Here is a 19,589-nt window from a genome sequence, read left to right as displayed (position 1 = left end):
TAACCTATGAACTATACAGTGAAATTTTACGTCCAAAGCTTCTCACCCATGCTCTCCCGGGTCACTTCCACCCACCCCGCCAGGAGGAATGCAGAAGTAAGGCGAGCCCGTGCACTGGAACAGCAATCAATAAGTGCAGTTTTCCTCTCACTACCCGCTCCAACTTAGTGTGAAAACTCATGCTAAATAAAGCAAATATACTTTGAATGGAATAGTGCAACAAAATGTAACTGAGCCATACAGAGCCTGTCACAGTGTCATCAACCATGCAGGTGCTTCACAAATGTTTGCTGAATGAACGGGTGCACGCATGAGTTACTAATGACTGACAGAAAACGACAGCCCACCTTACACCATGGGAAAATGAAATATTTGATTATTTTAAAGCACTTCATGCACATTATCTCATGTACTCTATAAGAATCCTGTGAGCGAGCAGAACAAATACTATCATTTCCACTTTATAGATGAGCAAGTTGAAGCTGGACACATCACAAATGTAGTTACAAAGAGAAGAAAGAATAAAACCTGGTTCTCCTGACCCTTTATGTAACAATTCTTCCAATACACACATTGCTTCTTTCTAATTAGATGTTAAAATAGCAGGCTTCAGGGGTGAGGACAATTACTTGGGGCTCATGCGGATCATACTTTCTATTCAAATCCTTTAGAAAACCCCATCCCTATCACATAGCATTTTTTAAAAAATAGATTTTTTCAGTTGTATATGGACACGGTGCTTTTGCTTTATTTATTTCTATGTGGTGCTGAGGATCAAACCCAGTGCCTCGCATGTGCTAGGCAAGTGCTCTGCCACTGAGCCACAACCTCAGTCCTCACACAGCATTTTAACTGCTTGTCTGTATCCCTTGCTAGACTATCAGCTACCTGAGGCCAGGAGCAGCACGTGTCCTGGTCAGTGCTGCACTCTGTGATGCAGCGCTACGGTGTGGCTCTTGAAGGTCTTGGCCCCCAGCCTGTAGTGCTATCAGGAGGTGGTGGACCTTTAGGAGGTGGAGCCTTATGGGAGGAAACTGGGACACTGAAGACACACCCTTGAGGGGGAACTCCAGGTGATGTGGCTTCCTCACTGTCATGAGGTGATCAGCTTCCTTCACAGCTGCTGCCCCGCCACCAGCCTAAAAGCAGTGAGGCCAACTGACCATGGATGGAACCTCCAGAATGATGAGCCAAAATAAAACTTTCCTCTTTTTTAGTTGATTATCTCAGGGAGTTTGTTACAGTAATGGAAAGCTGACTAACAAGGATGAGATTCTTTTTTTTTTAATTAAAATCTTTTTTATTTTTACAGACTGCACTTTGATTCATTGTACACAAATGGGGTACAACTTTTCATTGCTGTGGTTGTACACAATGTAGATTCACACCATTCATGTAATCATACATATACATAGGGTAATACTGTCTGTTTCATTCTACTATCTTTCTGTCCTCCACCCCGTCACACCCCGTTTTCCTCTACACCATCCAAAGTTCCTTCATTCTTCTCTTCCCCCCACCACACCCCCTTGTTAAACATTGTCATGCACTTATCAGAGAAAACATTTGGCCTTTGGTTTTTTGGGCTTGGCCTATTTTGAGATTCTTGAGGGGTGGGGCAGGGTTCCTATAATAACTTTAGATGTCAAATTAGCATGACCTTCCTCCTCATATAATTTAAGGAGAAGGTGGTGACTTGCTGAAGAAAGGCAGAGGGAAGGGACATGAAATGATGCATCTTCCTGGAAAGCCTCTGAATGGCTTTACACGCCCATTTTAAATTACACCCGTTCCAGAGTACAAATGAGTGTTCCATTCAACTTTCCATCAACTCATAAAGGTATGATGTACGAATTACACAATTTCAAACAATTCACTTGTAATTCTTCCCCTCCCTCCCACATCTTCCAATTCCCCCTTTGTTCAGTGACTTTCTTTAGTAGCTAACAAAACCAGCTCCTGGTTTCTAGTCAGCAACCTCTAACAGTCTAGGGAAAAGAATCCCTGTGTTTCAAGGAATCATCATCAACAGATGCTCTCAGTTACTTCTCCAAACTCCATCGGAACTGTCTTCCAATTCAAAATTAGGGTGACACAGTATCTCAGTCAGTGGACAAACAAGATTTCAGGCATGGGAGGTGCCGAAGAGCTCAAATGGGGAAAAACCACAGTAGTTATGGGGCATTTTAAAGGCACAGGTTTCACTTCCCCAAGCCTCCATTTCTTCAATGGTAAGAATAATTATATTGTGTCCTGGTAACGTGGCTCTCCAGGGTAGCGCCTGGGAGGTGGAGGAGGGAGCTCTGATGTGCACTTTGCCCATTTCCATGTGGTAAGTGCTCCCATTGTGGCAGATTTCAAGCCACCAACATGAAACCACTTAACGGGCCAGTATGAACTGGCCCCAGGGTACCACAGGTTACACTGCAGTAGGTGTACGACATTGCAGGGTCATTAGGAACTGCGAGAATATTACGTCTAGCAAGAATTTAAAGTAAAATACCATATAGAAATCCTCGTTACTAAGGACGTTAAGTGAGATGACACACAGCAGAACCCCAGTTCAGAGAATATCTGTTTTCTCTCCTGTTTCCATCCTCCATCTGTTCCTCCCTGAGCCATGGCTCCTGTATGTGACAGTTCATGAAAGCTCATGGCTTAAAGTAGCTTTTACTTTTCATTTCCAAATGGGTCTCTCTAGCCTTGACTTCTCTGTTGAGCTCCACATCCACACTCCATACTGCCTACTTGGGTGATCAGAACCGAAACATTCCTGCTTGTCTTCTTACTTTTCATATTTTGGTTGACCACAACCCTGACTATAATAATCAACATTTATGGAGTCCCTGCTATGCGTCTGTGTTGTTCTAAGCCTTTACATGATTTTAATCCTTCCCACAGGAGGAAATGCATTAATATCATTCCCATTTTACAGATGAAGAAACTGAGGCATGGTGGGGTCAATTTTTCCCAAGTCATAGGGTTAATGAGTAGCAGCTTGGAATCCACACTGAGGCAGTCAGGCTTTTCAGCTCTTCCTGTCCTCTTAACTACTTATGTTAGTAATTATTTCTAAACTAGAACTATGAATAACTTATTAGCTAGTCCTATTTACTTTGCCTCCCTAAAATGTACTGAGGTTTTATTCAGTACCAAGCACTGTTCTAAGCTTTGCTGTGTATTAAATTCATTTAATCCTCACAAAACCCCCTTATGAAGTAAATTCTTTTCTTTTCTTTTTTGGGGACTGAATCCAGGGGTGGGTGCTTTACCACTGAGCTACATCCCCAGTCCTTCTTACTGTTTTTTACTTTAGGACAGGGTCTCACTAAGTTGTTATGGTCTTGCTAAATTGCTGAGGCTGGCCTCGAACATGTGATCCTCCTCTCTCAGCCTCCCGAGTTGCTGAAATTACTGGTGTGTGCTACCAGGTCTGGCTCTTTTTTCTCCATTTTATTGAGGAAATGAAGGTACTTCGAGTGTAAGTAACTTTTGGGTCTGGGACCAGGGCAGCCTAACTTCACTACTGCCTCCCATCCCTATAACACCGTAGTCAAACCGCTGGGAGTTCAAATTGATCACCAATTTCTGCCCTCTCTCCCCGAAGCATTTTATAAATCTGCTATTTCCTGTCTACTCCATAATGTCACTCTTAATTCTGGTGCTCGTGAGAACTCATGTGGACCATTGCAATAGCCTCTTAATAGTCTCTCTGCTTCCAGGTCAACACTTCCAATAGAGTCCCTTACTGCCCCCAGATTCTCTAGAAAGTCCAGATCTCATAGTCATGACATTGCCCCATTCAAGGCCGACCCACAGTCTACTCAGCTATGTTTCTCAAACCTCGGTGTAGGTGACTATCAGTGGAGCCTGCAGAATGCAGACTCCTGGTCCCTCTGCAGAGATTCTAATTCTGGATGTGCACTTCAGAATTCAAGAACTTCCATTTTTACCAGGCCCCCTGGTACAGCAGATACACGTGGTTTGTGAACTACATTCCAAGGAACACAGGTTTACAGAACAAGTCCCAGCTGCTGATCAGGGAAACACAGGCTGGTCTCTGCTTGCATCTCACGTCATCTGATGTCCCAGGACGATGGAATCACTTATAGTTCCTCCAACTTCACGCCAGTTTCTCACCTTCATGCCTTTGCACCTGCTACCATTATTGGAAATACTCTTTTCCACCTTCTATCTGGAAGGTTCTTTTTCAAAGCCAGCTGCTGTTTAGATGTCATCTCTAGGAATGTTTCCATAACTGGCCCACCCTGACTTTCATGCCTTGATTCATACTGAAGGTACTAACTTTTTAACACAACTATCTCCTTGTAAACTGTGGCCTCTGCCAGGATCTCAGCTTTCTTTTTCTACCTCAAATTAGCATAGTAAGTGCTCACAAAGCAGAGTCACATCTAAGTGGCTGGATGAGGAATAAAGAAGGTGAAAGTGTGAATTGAAATCACCCCTAAAAATCCTTCACAACACCCACAAAGGATGATTTGCTTTCATGAATACACAAAATTGACACATGTGTTTAGGGTGGTTGTGGAAACCCTAATATATATTTTATAAAACTATGTACCTTTATGCACAAAATCAGTGCCACAAGAAGCTTAGTACATTTGATACCCGCTGAGGGGACAGCAGACTCGTGGTTGCCATCTCACGTGTGAAGTTGAGTTTGCCTGACTTCATTATTACATGCAGCAGTCTTCAGCACATGCACCAAGAGATTGTTCAAACCATAAATGCTCTATTATGCACCCAACAGCCTATAGTTCTAAAATCAAAGTGTAACTGTAAAAGAAAGTTCAACTCTTCTCATTGTTAGTATAAAACCTACCCATGTGTAGCCAAAGGTACAAACGTTAAAAAGGTAAGTTCCTGGGCCATCACTGTTTGACATTTTCTAATGTCCCACGCATGTGAATACATGTGAATTTAAGCACTGTTTCCCCCTAGGTGTCAAAACTGGGCCCTGACAGTAGTGAGAGGGAAGTTACCGAGGAAAGTGAAATCATGCAGCTCATCATGATCTGATCCTAGTCGAAGGAACAAAGTTCTTGTGCAAAGTAGTCTTCTGGGTTTGCAGGGGGATGATAATGACATTACCCTTGACCTCAAGGAATCTACACTCTTGTTGGGTCATAAGACCCAGGCATGAATAATATCACTGTGGATTCTAAAACACAAGGTAGTAGTGGGGAGAAGGATAAAATTGGGAAAACATTCCAGGGACAAAGATGCCCAGGTATGAGAGCACAGATGAAATTCAGGAAGCAGTGGGAAGCCATGTATGGTGGTGCATGCCTATAATCCCAGTAACTAAGGAGGCCAAGGCTGGAGGATCGCAAGTTTGAGGTTAACCTGGACAAATTAGCGAGACCCTGCCTTAAAATAAAAAAGGCTGGGTATGTAGTTTAGAGGTACAACACTCCTGGCTTCAATATCCTGGAGTGAAGAAGAAACAACAAAACAAAACACAGCATAACAAAACAGTGGACTCCAGCACGGTTTTGTCTAATGGCATCATTTTACATTCCTTTGACCTTTGCTCACACTGCATGAGACGCGCATGATCTGAAACCATCAATCATGTTTTCTCTTTACCCTTCTTTTACTCCTCACACTGGTCCTTCTGCTTGAGATGCCATTTTTACCTGTCAATTTGAGTAAATCCTAGTCAACATTCTACTCCTGGTTTAAATTCCTTCTCATTTCTATAGCTTTCCATAATCTAGCCCATGGTATTAGAGTGAGGTGGTCATACAAATTGTAAGCTCTTTGAGGGAAGAATTCTCATATCTTTCGTCGCCAGCATAGTGCTTATCAGGTACCAGGTGCCCCAGGAATGTTTTTTGAGTTACACTATTGCATACTGAGTACTGTCTTTTGATCAGACTCTGGGTTAGAACATAAGGCTAAAGAATTAAACAACAACAACTTAGGAATAGATTAAGAAGGTAAAAGATCTGTACACTGAAAATATAGGAGAGTGATGAAAGAAATTTAAGATGACACAAATAAATGAAAAGATATACCATGTTCATGGATTGGAAGACTATTGTTAAAATGTCCATCTAAAAATTCCATGCAACCCCTATCACATTACAATGACATTTTTCACAGAAATAGAAAAATTAATCCTAAAATGCATATGGAACCCAAAATTCCCCCAAATAGCCAAAGCAATCTTGAGCAAAAAGAACAAAGCCAGAGGGATCACGTTTCCTGATTACAATCAACTTCAAATCTATTATAATAAAAACAGCATGGCACTGACATAAAACAGACACATAGACAATGGAACAGCAGGATCCAAGATGGTGGACTAGAGGGAGGCTGCTTTTCTTGTTGCTCCGTAACTCCAGTATCAAGCAGAGGATATCTGTGAGGCAGTTTTTGCTGCTTATCGATCCCCTCATTTGTCTGCTGTGATGACCTTCAGTCTGCCAGTATATCAACGCCTTTTTTGAGTGTAGATTGCTCACTGTCAGGCGCCTATCATTCACCATTTGCCTGCCTCTCGCCTGTCCATCGCCTGCCTTACACCTATCCATCACCCAACGCACGAGGTTCACCTCCCGATGGCCCAACAACAGTCAGCAAACTGATCGCCGACCGACAGTGGAGCACCAGCTGCCTGCTGTTGCCTGGAAGTTCACTGTTGCAGTACCTGCAGGTTTGATTACACGTGGCTGTCGCCGTTTTGAGACAACAGCCAGGCCCCGTAGGATCCCTGGCCTGACTGACTGAGCCTCGTCTCCAGGATACCTCCCTGCCTCTGGGGCCCTCACATCGACTGACTGCTCCCTGCTGCCAGGACCCCCAGACCAACTGACTGCGCCCTATCTCCCGGGACCCCAGACCGACTGATTGCACCCGGCCTCCAGGATCCCACAACCACTCCAAACACACTGGACCTCCAGGATCCCTGCTGGACCAACCTCATCCCATCTCCAGGACCTCCAGCTGACCACGTCCACCTTTGAGCTGCAGCTCCCCATTTGCCAACACTTTCGAAGTCAGAGCGGCCATCTTGGATAATCCTGGAAGCCGGAGCTCGGATCTTTGGGTGGGGCAAATCCCATCCTGAGACGCCTGCTGGAGGCTTAAAGCTCATTGTCAGGTACCTCTCATGCATCAGGCTACTGAACACTGGAAGGTTTCATTAGTATATGACTGTTATACAGCAGATTTTCTTTTTTCTCCTTTTTAAAAATTTTAAGTTTTTATTTCTTTACTTTCTTGCTGTCTTTTCCTTTTGTTTACCTGTTCCCTCAGAGTCTCTTTCTCCCTTTTTTGCATGCTAACATCCGATTTCTTTTGATTACACTCTCACATTTCTATTTTCTAGAACTTCTGTATATTCTTTTCTTATCCCATTAACAGCCACATTCTACATTCCTCTGCATCCTCTTTGCCCTCCATTAGAAACTGCAGACCTTATTGCAAACCTCTTTGTTTTACTGAAGATAATATTTGAACTCATTTTGTTTACTATGACAATTTTGTTATTGTCCCCATAGGGGTTATTTGGTCTAGGATTGCATAGTGTCTGATTTGGGCACTGCTAATATTGATCTCCCCTTAAAGAAAGGGTTTTGGAAACCTATAGGGCCACTATAAGCCTATAGGGGGGAATCTGCAATACCCCAGATCTACACTGATAGTGGGGAAGATACATGAACAACATGAAAAAACAAGGGAAGAAAATGATCCAAACAAATCTAGATTCTATATTAATAGAATCCAATGACAGTATGGTAGAAGAAATGTCAGAAAAGGACTTCAGATTATACATGATTAAGATGATTCACAAAGCAAAGGATGAGATAAGAGAGCAAATGCAGGCAATGAATGATAATACCAATAAACTGAAAGAGCACATGCAGGAAGCAAAAGATCATTTCAACAAAGAGATGGAGATTCTCAAAAAACAAACAAACAAACGGAAATCCTTGAAATGAAGGAGACAATAAACCAAATAAAAAACTCAATGGAAAGCATCACCAAAGGACTAGACCACTTGGAAGACAGAACCTCAGACAATGAAGACAAAACATTTAATCTTGAAAATAAAGTTGCCCAAACAGAGAAGATGGTAAGAAATCATGAACAGAATCTCCAAGAACTATGGGACATCATGAAAAGACCAAATTTAAGAATTATGGGGATTGAGGAAGGCACAGAGATACAAACCAAAGGAATGGACAACCTATTCAATGAAATAATATCAGAAAATTTCCCAAACCTGAAGAATGAAATGGAAAATCAAATACAAGAGGCTTACAGAACACCAAATGCACAGAATCACAACAGATCAAAAAAGGCACATTATAATGAAAATGACAATGGAACAGAATAGAAGATCCAAATAAGTTCACACATTCACAGTTAACCAATTTTCAACAAAGATGCCTAGAAACACAAGAGGGAAAGAACAGTCTCTTCAATAAATGGTGCTAGAAAAACTGAAGATTGATATACAGAAGAATGAAATTAAGTCCTGGTCTCATATTATATATACACAAATCAACTCAAATGGTTTAAAGACTTAAACATAAGACCTGAAACTTTAAAACCGCTAGAAGAAAATATAGGGGGAAAACTCCATGAATTGGCCTGGGCAATGATTTTTTGAATATGAACTTAAAAGTACGGATAACTGAAGCAAAAATAGACAATAGGATTATACCAAACCAAAAAGGTCTGTCCCATAAAAGAAACAATCACTAAAGTGAATAAGACAATCTACAGATTGAGAAAATATCTGCAAACCACACATCTGATATGGGGCTAATATTAAAAATGCATAAGGAACTCAAACAATTCAATGGTAAGAAAACAATCTCATTATAAAATAGGCAAAGGAGCTGAAATAGACACTTTTCAAAAGAAAATATGCAAATTACCAACAGCTATATGAAAAATGCTCAACATTGCTAATCATCAGGCAAGTGAAAATTAAAACCACAATGAGATATCACTTCACACCTGTCAGAATGACTATCATCAAAAAGACAAAATGTAAGTGCTGGCAAGGATGTGGAGAGAAGGGAATGCTTGCACACTATTGGTAGGAATGTAAATGTACAGCCATCATGGAAAACAGTACGGAGGTTACCCCCAAACTAAAAGTAGAGCTACCACGTGATGTGGTGAACCCACTATCCAATATATGTCCAAAGGAAATTAAACTGGTAGGCCAAAGAGACATCTGCAGTCTCCTGTCCATTGCTGCATTATTCACGATAGTCATGCTATGAACTCAGCCTAAGCTTTCATCAAAGGATGAATAGATACAGAAAATGTGATATATATACATAATGAAATGCTATTAGCCCTTAAAAAGAAGGAACTTCTGTCATTTGTGACAATATGGATGAACCAAGGAGATATTATGTGTGAAATAATACTATGCGTAATATAAGTGAAAAATAAGCTAAGCACAGAAAGACAATTATTGCATGATCTCACTTATATGTGGAATCTTAAAAAAAAAAAAAAAAAAGTGAAACTCCAAAGAGTAAAGTGGTGGTTCCCAGAGCCTGGAAGTGGGAGGATTAGGGAGATTTTGATTAAAGGTCATAAAATTTCTGTTAGCAGGGATAAGTTCATGAGATCTATTATACATCATGGTGATTACAGTCTCTAAATATGACACAAAATAGGGGTGGGGATGTGGCTCAGTGGTCAAGTGCTCCTAAGTTCAATTCCTGGTACCCCCACTCCGTGCCAAAAAAACTGCGAAGAGTAGGTGTCCAGTGTTCTTACTACAAAACTTGATAAGTGTGTGAGGTAATGTATATATTAGCTTGATTTAGCCATTCCACAACTTATATATGTGGATATATACACATATGTTTATATATATATATTATATATACATACGTATTATGTACACACACATACATCATGTTATATACCATAAATATAAATAATTTTTACTTGTCAGTTAATAATAATAATAAAAAGAGGAATAGGCCGATAAGACTTGCTTTTCTGTTCCTACATACCTGAGATGCATGGCACGTGTTAAAAGCTAATCTATATGTTGAAATCCCAACCTCCAGCACATCTGAATGTAACCATGTCTGGGTCTAAGATCTTAAAAGAGGTGATGAAGTTAAAATGAAACCACTAAGGTGGGGTCCTAATCCAATATGATTAGTGTCCTTTTAAGAAGAGGAAGAGACACCAGGACAACAATGTGAGGACAAAGCCCAAGAGGATGGCCCAGAACAGAAGTCTCGGAGGAACCAACCCTTCCAGCACCTTGAACTTAGACTCTTGGACCTTGATTTTGGATTTCCAGCACTTGAACTTGGAATTGTAACTCAAAATTTTTCAGCTTTAGAACTGCAAGAAGATAAATTTCTGTTAAGTTCCTCAGACTGTCTTTTTGTTACAGAAGCCCTTGCAATTAATAAACTCAATCATCATGCCATAAGCAGGCACTAGACTAAGTTCTTTACAAACATTGTAACATTTAACCACCTTTCCACCAGTGCCAGTGAATCATGATGGCTCCATTTCTGAAGAGCAAGGATGGGAGAAAAGTTTATCTCCTTCTCCCCAAAGAACAACTCACAACCCTTCTTAAGAGACATGCCTTTCTTTCTTCAGGTGTGTATCAAGATGTGGAGATGGTGCTTATCAATAGTAATAACAATAGTAAAATCTTAGCCAGCATTAATGAGCATTTACTGTACACAGGTGAGTGCCAGGCACATTCTAAGAATTCTTTCTCTTTTCCCCCACAGCAACCTTAAGAGGTAGGAATAGTTCATTTCCTTATTTACAGAGTTCAGGAAGGGCGTTATCCAGTCAGTACAGAGAATCAGGATTAAGATCCAGATCTGTCTGATTTCAGTACCCTGAACATTGCCTAAGGAAGTGGCCTAGCCTGGGGACAGGTGGTAGGTTTTGAAGAGGAGCATGAATTTGTCCTTCCTGCAGGAGGTCATTGGAAGCAGCAATCTTTGAAAAGAAAAGGTAACAGGGAGAATCTAACAATCTTAACAATTTAGCTCTTATATGCCAGACATTAAGCTTTGAACTTAGAACAGTTCTGAGAAACAAGTTTTTCCATTTTTATTTTATGGACATCAAAATTGAACTTCAGGAAGCTAAAAGATCTGACCAAGGCTCCAGTGGAACTGGAGTGGTAGACATGGGAGGATCCTAATCCTGCAGCAGCAACCTCATCTGCACCCTCCTCTGCACCCTCCTCTGCACCCGCATTTCAGACTGCCAAGGAATGCTGAAGGCCTCCATGCTCTGAATAGGCAAGTTACATTTCAGTCTTTACCAAGATTCAGCTTCAACATGACCAGAACAACTCTGCCCAAGAATGTTTCAAGGAGTCTTAGTTTTCTACCATGTTCCATGGAAAAAGTTCAATGGTCAGAAAAGTCTGCAAATGCTGCCCATTATCCTTCTCTTGCCTCAGAGACTCAGGGCACATCTGCTGGTTCTAAAGGTTTTGAGAAGTTCTACAGTTAAATGTGTCCTTCATTTGGCTGAAGATTTCCCCAATTTATTTGGACCACAGGACTGTCTTCCACTTCCATCAGCTAATATACTGTGCAGCACCCTTTTAAAGATACTGCAATGTAGGCCTGACCAGGGAGAAAGAAAGGCAGGCTGGGGCTATTTTCTGAAACTAACCAAATGCAGACTCTTTTTTTTTTTTTTTTTTTTTAACTTAAGAATGATCAAACCCTTTGTCGTTTGCATTTAGTTTGCTTTCTACTGAGAAAACAGTTGACAAACAAAACAAAAAAATAAAAATAAAAAATGATAGGCAATAAATCAGAGGAGGGAAGGGCTATTTACATTCCCAAACCTCTTAGCTCATCCTGCACCTATTATCTTCCACCCCAACCCCACCCCAACCCCATTCCATTCTCCACCCTCTCCCCTCAGGGCTGTTCTCCAGCTCCACACAACTGGTGGCCCCCACTGCCTCCTGCCCTAACCCTTACAACACAGAAGTGGTGACAGAGAGGCATCAAAGTTCTACCCAGGGCAACCTGATTTCAGAGAAATACAAGAAGTTGCCTGGGACAATGATTTCTCCGCCACTCCCATGGGGTGGGGGGAGACTGCCAACACTTCCCTTGAAATTTATGGGTGTATTTTCTGTTTCTCCTTTTGCTTATTTTTCTAATTGTCTACAATGAATATGCAGCACTTGCAAGTCAAAGAATAGGAGAAGGAGAAGGGACAGGAGGAGGAGGAAGAGGGAAAGATGGAGGAGGAAGAGAATAAAAGGAGGGAGGGAGAGAGGGAAAGTGGGGGAAGGAGAGGGGGAGAAATGGAGGAGGAGGAAATACTACCACAAGAGAAGGGCCCTGCAGAAGCCAGCCTAATAAAATACACCCACAGAGCCCAAGCCCTGCTGGTGTAAGTTCTGAGCTGCACGGTTTCCCCAGCCACCCCTTAACCAAAGCCCCCTCTGGCTGGGACATCAGGAGCGGTGCACCCTCTGCTTACCCACTCGAAAGATCAAATCGTCTTCGATGGGGTTCTCTTTTCGCTTCCCGGTGCTGTACATGCTTGCAGGTCTCTTCACCGCTTTCTGCTTGACGTGTCCGCTCCCTGGGGATTTGACGCGCCGCTTCACGCCTTCGGTGGTGGGAGACACGTCAGCCGACCGGATCACTTTCAGCTTAAACGGGCTGCCTCGTATGTGCTGGTCGTAGAGTCTCAGAGAGAGGGTGAAGTCCCCTTCCTTCTGGACGGTATACAAAAACTCGTAGGTGCCGTTTTTGTTGTCCAGGATCTCCCCGTCCGCCACGCTCCCGTCGGGGGTGCTCAGTTCAGCCGTGATGTAGGCATTGCCAGTTTTGCACAGCTCGCCGTCTTTGTCCTTGGTTGTTATAGTGACGGACATGGGCTGCCCGATGATGGTCTGCCGCAGCCCTTCGCCGGTGGCCACCGTCTCGGATGCCACAGCGTTGGTGGTTAGAATGGTCCCGAGGTTGTGGATGGACTTCTTGAGCCCCTCGGTTTCCACGATGAAATCCAGCTGATCGTTTTCCCGCGGGTGTAGGGGGAAATCTTGATCGGCCAGTTCGTTCAGTTTCTCACTCATCTGCTTCTTCACCAGCAGCACCTCGGTTTCTGTGCCATGGTTGAGGGCCTGCGCTGTGAAGTTGCTGCAGCTCTTGATGCTCTCCTGCCCCTGGAGCAGAGTATCCAGCTGTGACTGTAGCACCTGACGGAAAACAGAGGGCTGTGAGCGCTTCCTATAGGAAGCTAGCTCTGCCTGGGGACTCCTGCCAGGCTCGCCGGGGCAGTGCCCCCTCCCGCAAGAACCTCGCTCTACCCCTGCCCACACAGGAGGCTCAGAGCAAGTTGCATTCCATTTAACTCAGTGAACCCAGCTCTAATGCAAAATCCTAAATTGCATTCCCAATACCTCCTGGAGATTTCCCTTCCGACTCGCCCTGCCTCCTGACCCACCCATGTGTTGCTTGGATCATGTGTTTAGATAACAGAAACCAAATGCATGGGAAACAAATTGCCACTTTGGACACCTAAAACATTCATTATTCGGTATCTTTCCTGAATGTTCAAAGCTCCCCCATTGCCTCGTAAAGGGACAGAAACCAAGCAGATGAGAAGTCCCCACAACTGAACATCAGACACATTTCCGCCCCGGTTTTGTGAACAGACATGCAGAGTTAAACAAAGAATGCAGTCAGGGTTCACTTTGAAGTTGACTAACAGGTTGGTGTGGATGAGACGGCAATTAAGGGACAAGTCCACATTATAATTAAGTAGGGAAAACAATCCAGTTTAACCCTAAACCCTGAAAGCATTACATGATACTCAACCATGCCTTTTGTTAAATTATAAATAGCTACTTAAGGTCACAGAATCAAACAGTTCTGCTGAGAACAGGATAGAAAAAAAAAAAAAAAGAAAGCCAGATACTCTAATGAATGAAAATTCAGTTACTGTACAGTGGGAGACACTGAAGAACCCATTCGGGTCCCTTTTCCTGCTGTCAGAACACAAGCCGGTGGCTGCGAAATGCCCAATACCATATCTCTTAGAACATCTACGAGAACAGAGTCTTACTTTGTGTTTGAGGCCATAGTTGACTTCCAGTTCCATAAGCAGCACACTCTTTCGTACATTTAAAGTCTTTTGGAGCTCATCAAAGGTGGAATGAATGTCATCTACAATGCTGGCCTTTTGGTTGGTTAACTGGTGAATGATTTCTGAGATGAACTGAAGAGCAGAATCTATTTCTGGGAGCCTGGGGATGGTTGATAAGATCATTATTTAACGTCACTCTGGAAGTATTCCAAAGTCTCTCCAAACACTCTGTTTTGTCAAAACAACAAAACATTTTTTTTTTATCCTTTCATCATCTTTAAAAATAATGGAATGACAGAATGAATGAAAGTTTGAGGTTCCATATCTATTTCAATCTACCTTCTAATTTTAATACTTGGTGGTACCAAGACTTGGAGGTCCGAAAAAAAAAAAAAAGACTTAAAGGTCTTTGAAAAGCTATTATGGCCAGGTAATTCTTTGTTCAGGGGGTTGTTCTGGGCATTGTAGGATGTTTAACAGCATCCTGACCTCTCTCAGATGGCAAAAGCAACCCTCCACACAGTCACAATAAGCAAAAATGTCTTTACACATTGCCAGAGGTACCCTGGGGGAACAAAAGTGCCCATGGGTGAGAATCACTGTTCTAAATATATAGCTGTACCATTTTCCCCAACCAAGTGAAAACTTATCTAAATTCAGTTTCCTGGGAACTTCTCATAAGTTTCCAAGTTCTTGTCATTAGTATAGAATAACTACAGTTTTCTCACTCCAACTATTGACTATCAGCATGAGATTTACTATTCTGACTGCTTTTCAACTGACTCCTGGCTCCTGTCTTTCTCATGCCTAGCACGGCTGCTCTGTTCCTCAGGTCCACGTCAAAGAAAGAAATTGGAAGCAGGAAAACCGAGTGTTCACTGCTCAGCACCATTTTGCAGGGCTCACACAGAGAGGAGCCAGTGACGCCCCAATGGGCCTAAAAGTGTGTCCAGTATAAGTGTGTCCAGAACAGCAGCACAGGAGCTCCTCAGAGTGTCCAGTTTCAGGCATGAATTTCAGAGATCTCCTGAGAGCATTTTCCTTGAATGTACTTTCTTTCTTTCTTTTTTTCTTTTTTTAAATGTACTTTCATTCACTTAATCTAAGAGACTCTGACAAAAAATGCTGCCACGAACATCAGACAGTTGGAGGTGTGCCAAGGGGCAGGGAAGACCTTCACCACTCGCTAGTTCACGATGACAGACCCGTCATCAAAGGGAAACCTAGCTATGACTGAGATGAACCCATGACTGCGCTGAGACCGGAGACCACGGGCCCAGGCTGGGGAGCCTGGTGGAGGGAGGCCGCACCTTTTGTTGACAGCATCCAGCTGGACCTGGAGGGAGGCCTTGTGCTGCTCTACCACGTCCTTGAGCGGGACCGTGGGGTGCTCTGCATGCTCTCCCTCGGTGCACTCGCGACACATGGCGGTCTCACAGGACTGGCAGTAAAATTCCATCACCTGCGGATAACACAAGAAAAGTTCCAAGTTCATGGCCACTGGCTGAGTGCTCACCTGCAGCAAGCAGTTTCCTTGCATGCTCTACCCCTCATCGCTGGCAGTATTATGCCCAGCTTCATGGCAGAAGAGGAAGAATAAATTTTTTGTGTGGGGGCGCTACTGAGGACTGAACCAGGGACACTTTACCATTGAGCTACATCCCCAGCGCCCCTCCCCTCCCTTTTTTATTTTGAGACAGGGTCTCATTAAGTTACTTAGGGCCTTGGTAAACTGCTAAGGCTAGCCTTGAACTTGCAATCCTCCTGCCTCAGCTTCCCGAGTTGCTAGAATTATAGGCTTGTGCCACTGTGCCAGACAGGAGCAATAAACTTTTATGTGACACATCACAAACCGAGGTGGGGCCAACTCCAAAGCTACTGCTGTGGTCATACAGTCAGATTTTTGGTAGCTACTTCCTAAGGCAGAACTGTGTAGGGTCTTAAAGCTTTTGGGTCTTGGATTTCTTTATACTATTTATAAATTATTGAGAACTCCATAAGAGCCTTTGTGTATGTGGATTATATCTACAGATATTTGCAATATTAAAAATTAAAACTGAAGCCGGGCACAATGGTGCATGCCTATAATACAAAAAAGGGCTGGGGTTGTGGCTCAGTGATTAAGTGCCCTGAGTTCAATCCCCAGTACCAAAAAAAAAAAAAAAAAAATTAAAACTGAGAAAAATTTTAAAGTATTAATTTAATTTATTAGATGTTCAAACATTAATGTGAATAATATAGTTTATGAAAAAAGCTACACTACCAAAAAAAAAAAAAAACCTATGAGAATAGCATTGTTGTCCAGTTTTTGAAATCTCTGCGGTACCTGGCTTAACAGAAGACTGTTGGCTTCTCATGGTTACTTTAACATCCATTTTGTTGGGACAGCACCCATCCTATAGCCTTTCAAAAGTTCCACTGTACACTCTTGAGAGAATGAGAGCAAAAAAGAAAATATCTTCATATTGCTGTATTGTGAATAGAGAATTGACCTTGTGGAGCCTTGGAAAGGGTCTTGGAACCCACAAAGGTTCCCGGACCACACTTTGAAAATGGCTTCTCTTTGGATCAGAGATGAGCTGGACTGAGCTGTCTGCATTCGACTCCACCACTTATTTTGTTGGAAGACCTTAAACAAATTACTTAACCTTACTCTGTCTCAACTTCCACCTCTGTCAGTGTAGACAACAATAGTAACCTACATCACTGAGCTGCTATGAGGATTAAGCAGGTTAGTGTGCACAAAGAACTCAATGATGCCTGGCACTGGTTCAAAATATATTCTTAATAAGTAACAGCTGCTTTGATGATGAAGATGCTGTTATCTGGTTTCCTGAAAATGAAACCACCATATCCTGGAGGTTAGTTTCCTTGTGGAGGCAGTCCCCAGTGCTCTCAGCAAGAAGTAACAGCTTTTAATTTTGAATTCACAAAGCTCTTTTTGAGGGGGCAGTTGTTTCTTGAAGTATTAACACATGTACCAGAAAAGGCATAAATCCTAATATATAGTTTGATGGGTTTTCACAGCATGAATGTGCCCACCAAACACTTTTACTCAGACCCTATTTATTAACTTTTTTTTTTGGTACCGGGGATTGAACCACTGAGCCACAGCCCATTTTTATGGAGGGTCTTGCTGAGTTGCTTGGACCTCGCTAAATTGCTGTGACTGGCTTTGAACTCACGATTCTCCTGCCTCAGCCTCCTGAGCTGCTGGAATTATAGGCGTGAACCCAGATATTAACTCTAAGGCTTTAAGTTTCTGAGCACAGGAACTTGCCTACCCAGAGCCTAGGTCATACCTTGCCTGTAGTGGGTACTCAATACCACTGAGTGAGTGAATGAGAGGATAGAGGGTCCTCCTACCCATGATTTGGAGGGTAGGTGTTAGGGCAACCAAAGGACACCCCCTGTCTTATTAAGACTCATTATTTTACAAAGGACTTTCTGGAGCTGATTCTCCCAGGAATAAAACAATCTGTTGATACCATTTTGGAAACAATCTTCCCCAAGGAACCAGATTCAGATCAAAGTCCTTCACACCATCTCCCAGATTTTAGATTTCATGTTTCATCATGGTTTGAAGTAGGCACATGCTTAGTTAGGGGAATATATTTTGTGTATGTATTATATAATTTTTGTGTGTATTAATTCCTTGCATGTATTTCTCCTTTGCACACTACTTAGGAATGTGCTTGGACTATCACTTGGAAGTTTCCATTCTTTATTCTGCTTCTGCTCAAAAACATTTCTCTACACATTCCATTGATAAGTATTTGGGAATTCAAATGAAAATCCAAATCTTCTATAGGAAGATTATGATGCTAGACACTCAAACCTTATTTTGGTACAAGTCTGATTCAGTCCAGCAGAAGGCCCAGCACTTAGAAATTGTTTAAAAATTCTTTGCCACGCTGGGGAGATAGCTCAGCTGGTTAGAGTGCTTGCCTTGCAAGCATAAGGCCCTGAGTTCGATCCCCGGTACCACAAAAAAAAAAAAAAAAAAAAAAAAAATTTATTTGTCAAAGGACTAGATGAGCTAAGGGACCCTTCCAAAGGAGCTTTCCTTCTCCAATGAGAGGAATGCTCTCTGTGGAAGACAGCACCTGGGTTCTTTATGGCATTTTACATTCTATTCTTTGATACTCCTTTACATGTCCAATAGATGGGGTGATCTAAAGCTATATGCAGTGTCATATTAAACTTCCTATCATAAAATTTTTAGAAATTATTTTAGGAATGCGACTATTTGTTAAGAACTTATAAACCCTGTATCATATGTATTGTATTCATTATTTGAAAATATTTTTAACCTGAGGTTTCCTCTTTTCGCTGGTAGAAGAGAGCATAAAAGAGCATTCCTCACTCAATTCTGAGATTTTCCTTTGAATAGTATCATCGTCAGGGATCTGTGAAATATATATAATTCTCATGAAGGCTGAGGATCCTTGTCACTTCATGGCTTCAGCAGAAGGTGATTCATTTCATCAGAACATATTCTTTCTAGATTGTGTATAACTAGATTCATAATATTTCACTTTCACAATCAGTGCTCAGGAAATCCTCCTTAAGTAGACCACTGACAACCATACATAGCAAAGGAGAGTCCAAGAATAGAACGTGAAAAGACTTCTTCCCTCAAGTGAGTCAGGATGCTGGGGCTGACACAGTGTCTGAACGGGGGGAAGAGGACACGTTAACTGGGCTATTCAATCCACTGGCACACTTCATGTCACTCAAGGCTCACGCTGGGAGAAAGGAGCATGCCCTCATGTCTGGAGTGGATCTGAGCCCAGGGCAAATTTTATTTGGCAATCAGTGTCCATATTGTATTGAGAAGTCACAAATACATATACCATATTAGTTGAATTTTCCTGTTCTGAGTTGAAGTTGCCCAGCAGCCTGGGGAATGAGATGACAAAGGATACAAAAAAAAAAAAAAGGAAGAAAAAAAAGAAAGAAACAGATATAAAGTAACATTGAGTAACTAAAAATGTAAAAAGTCCTCAAGGCAAAAACCCATTACTTACAAGAAACACTCGGCATCTGCTGCTATCACTAACCCTCACTTAAATTAATAATTTAAAACAGTTGATGGCAGAGGAGTAATATCACTAGAAATGGCAGAGTAAAGAAATCTGTTGCATCACTAGCTGATTAGACTAAACTAGTGGAACATTTTAGTGGCTGCACATGACAAAAATCACAGGCTTTACAAAATTAGTTCTGAAAAGTCACCAAACAAGAAGACAAACAAAACACTGTAATAAGAAACAATGAATTATCATAAGGAGGAGAGAGAATCTGCATTCTGGAATTGAAACAATAATATTTTATTTTATTTATTTTTTTAAAATATTTTTTAGTTGTAAATGGACACAATATCTTTATTTTATTTATTTCTTTATTTATATGTGGTGCTGAGGATTGAACCCAGTGCCTCACACGTGTCAGGCAAGCGCTCTACCACTGAG

The 19,589-nt window shown here is 42.0% G+C and overlaps 1 protein-coding gene across 13 annotated transcripts in view; it reads right to left on the bottom strand.

The window, feature by feature from the left end:
• Trim2 (tripartite motif containing 2) overlaps positions 1 to 19,589 on the bottom strand; it is a 199,360-nt gene that overhangs the window by 26,314 nt on the left and 153,457 nt on the right. For all 13 annotated transcript variants that reach the window (XR_007110497.1, XM_047566345.1, XM_047566337.1 and 10 more), the window contains 3 exons: positions 15,426 to 15,577; positions 14,095 to 14,275; positions 12,502 to 13,225 (listed from right to left, as the gene is read on the bottom strand). Coding sequence is in view for 12 of the 13 variants with exons in the window: in XM_047566345.1 (XP_047422301.1) it covers positions 12,502 to 13,225; positions 14,095 to 14,275; positions 15,426 to 15,577 (1,057 nt within the window). In the remaining variant the exon portion in view is untranslated. The remainder of the gene's footprint in view (positions 1 to 12,501; positions 13,226 to 14,094; positions 14,276 to 15,425; positions 15,578 to 19,589) is intronic.

Source organism: Sciurus carolinensis, chromosome 10 (genome assembly GCF_902686445.1).
Source record: "Sciurus carolinensis chromosome 10, mSciCar1.2, whole genome shotgun sequence".
Lineage (NCBI taxonomy): Eukaryota > Metazoa > Chordata > Mammalia > Rodentia > Sciuridae > Sciurus > Sciurus carolinensis.
Note: the sequence above shows the minus strand (reverse complement) of the source record. Positions and strands in the feature narration are given on the sequence as shown.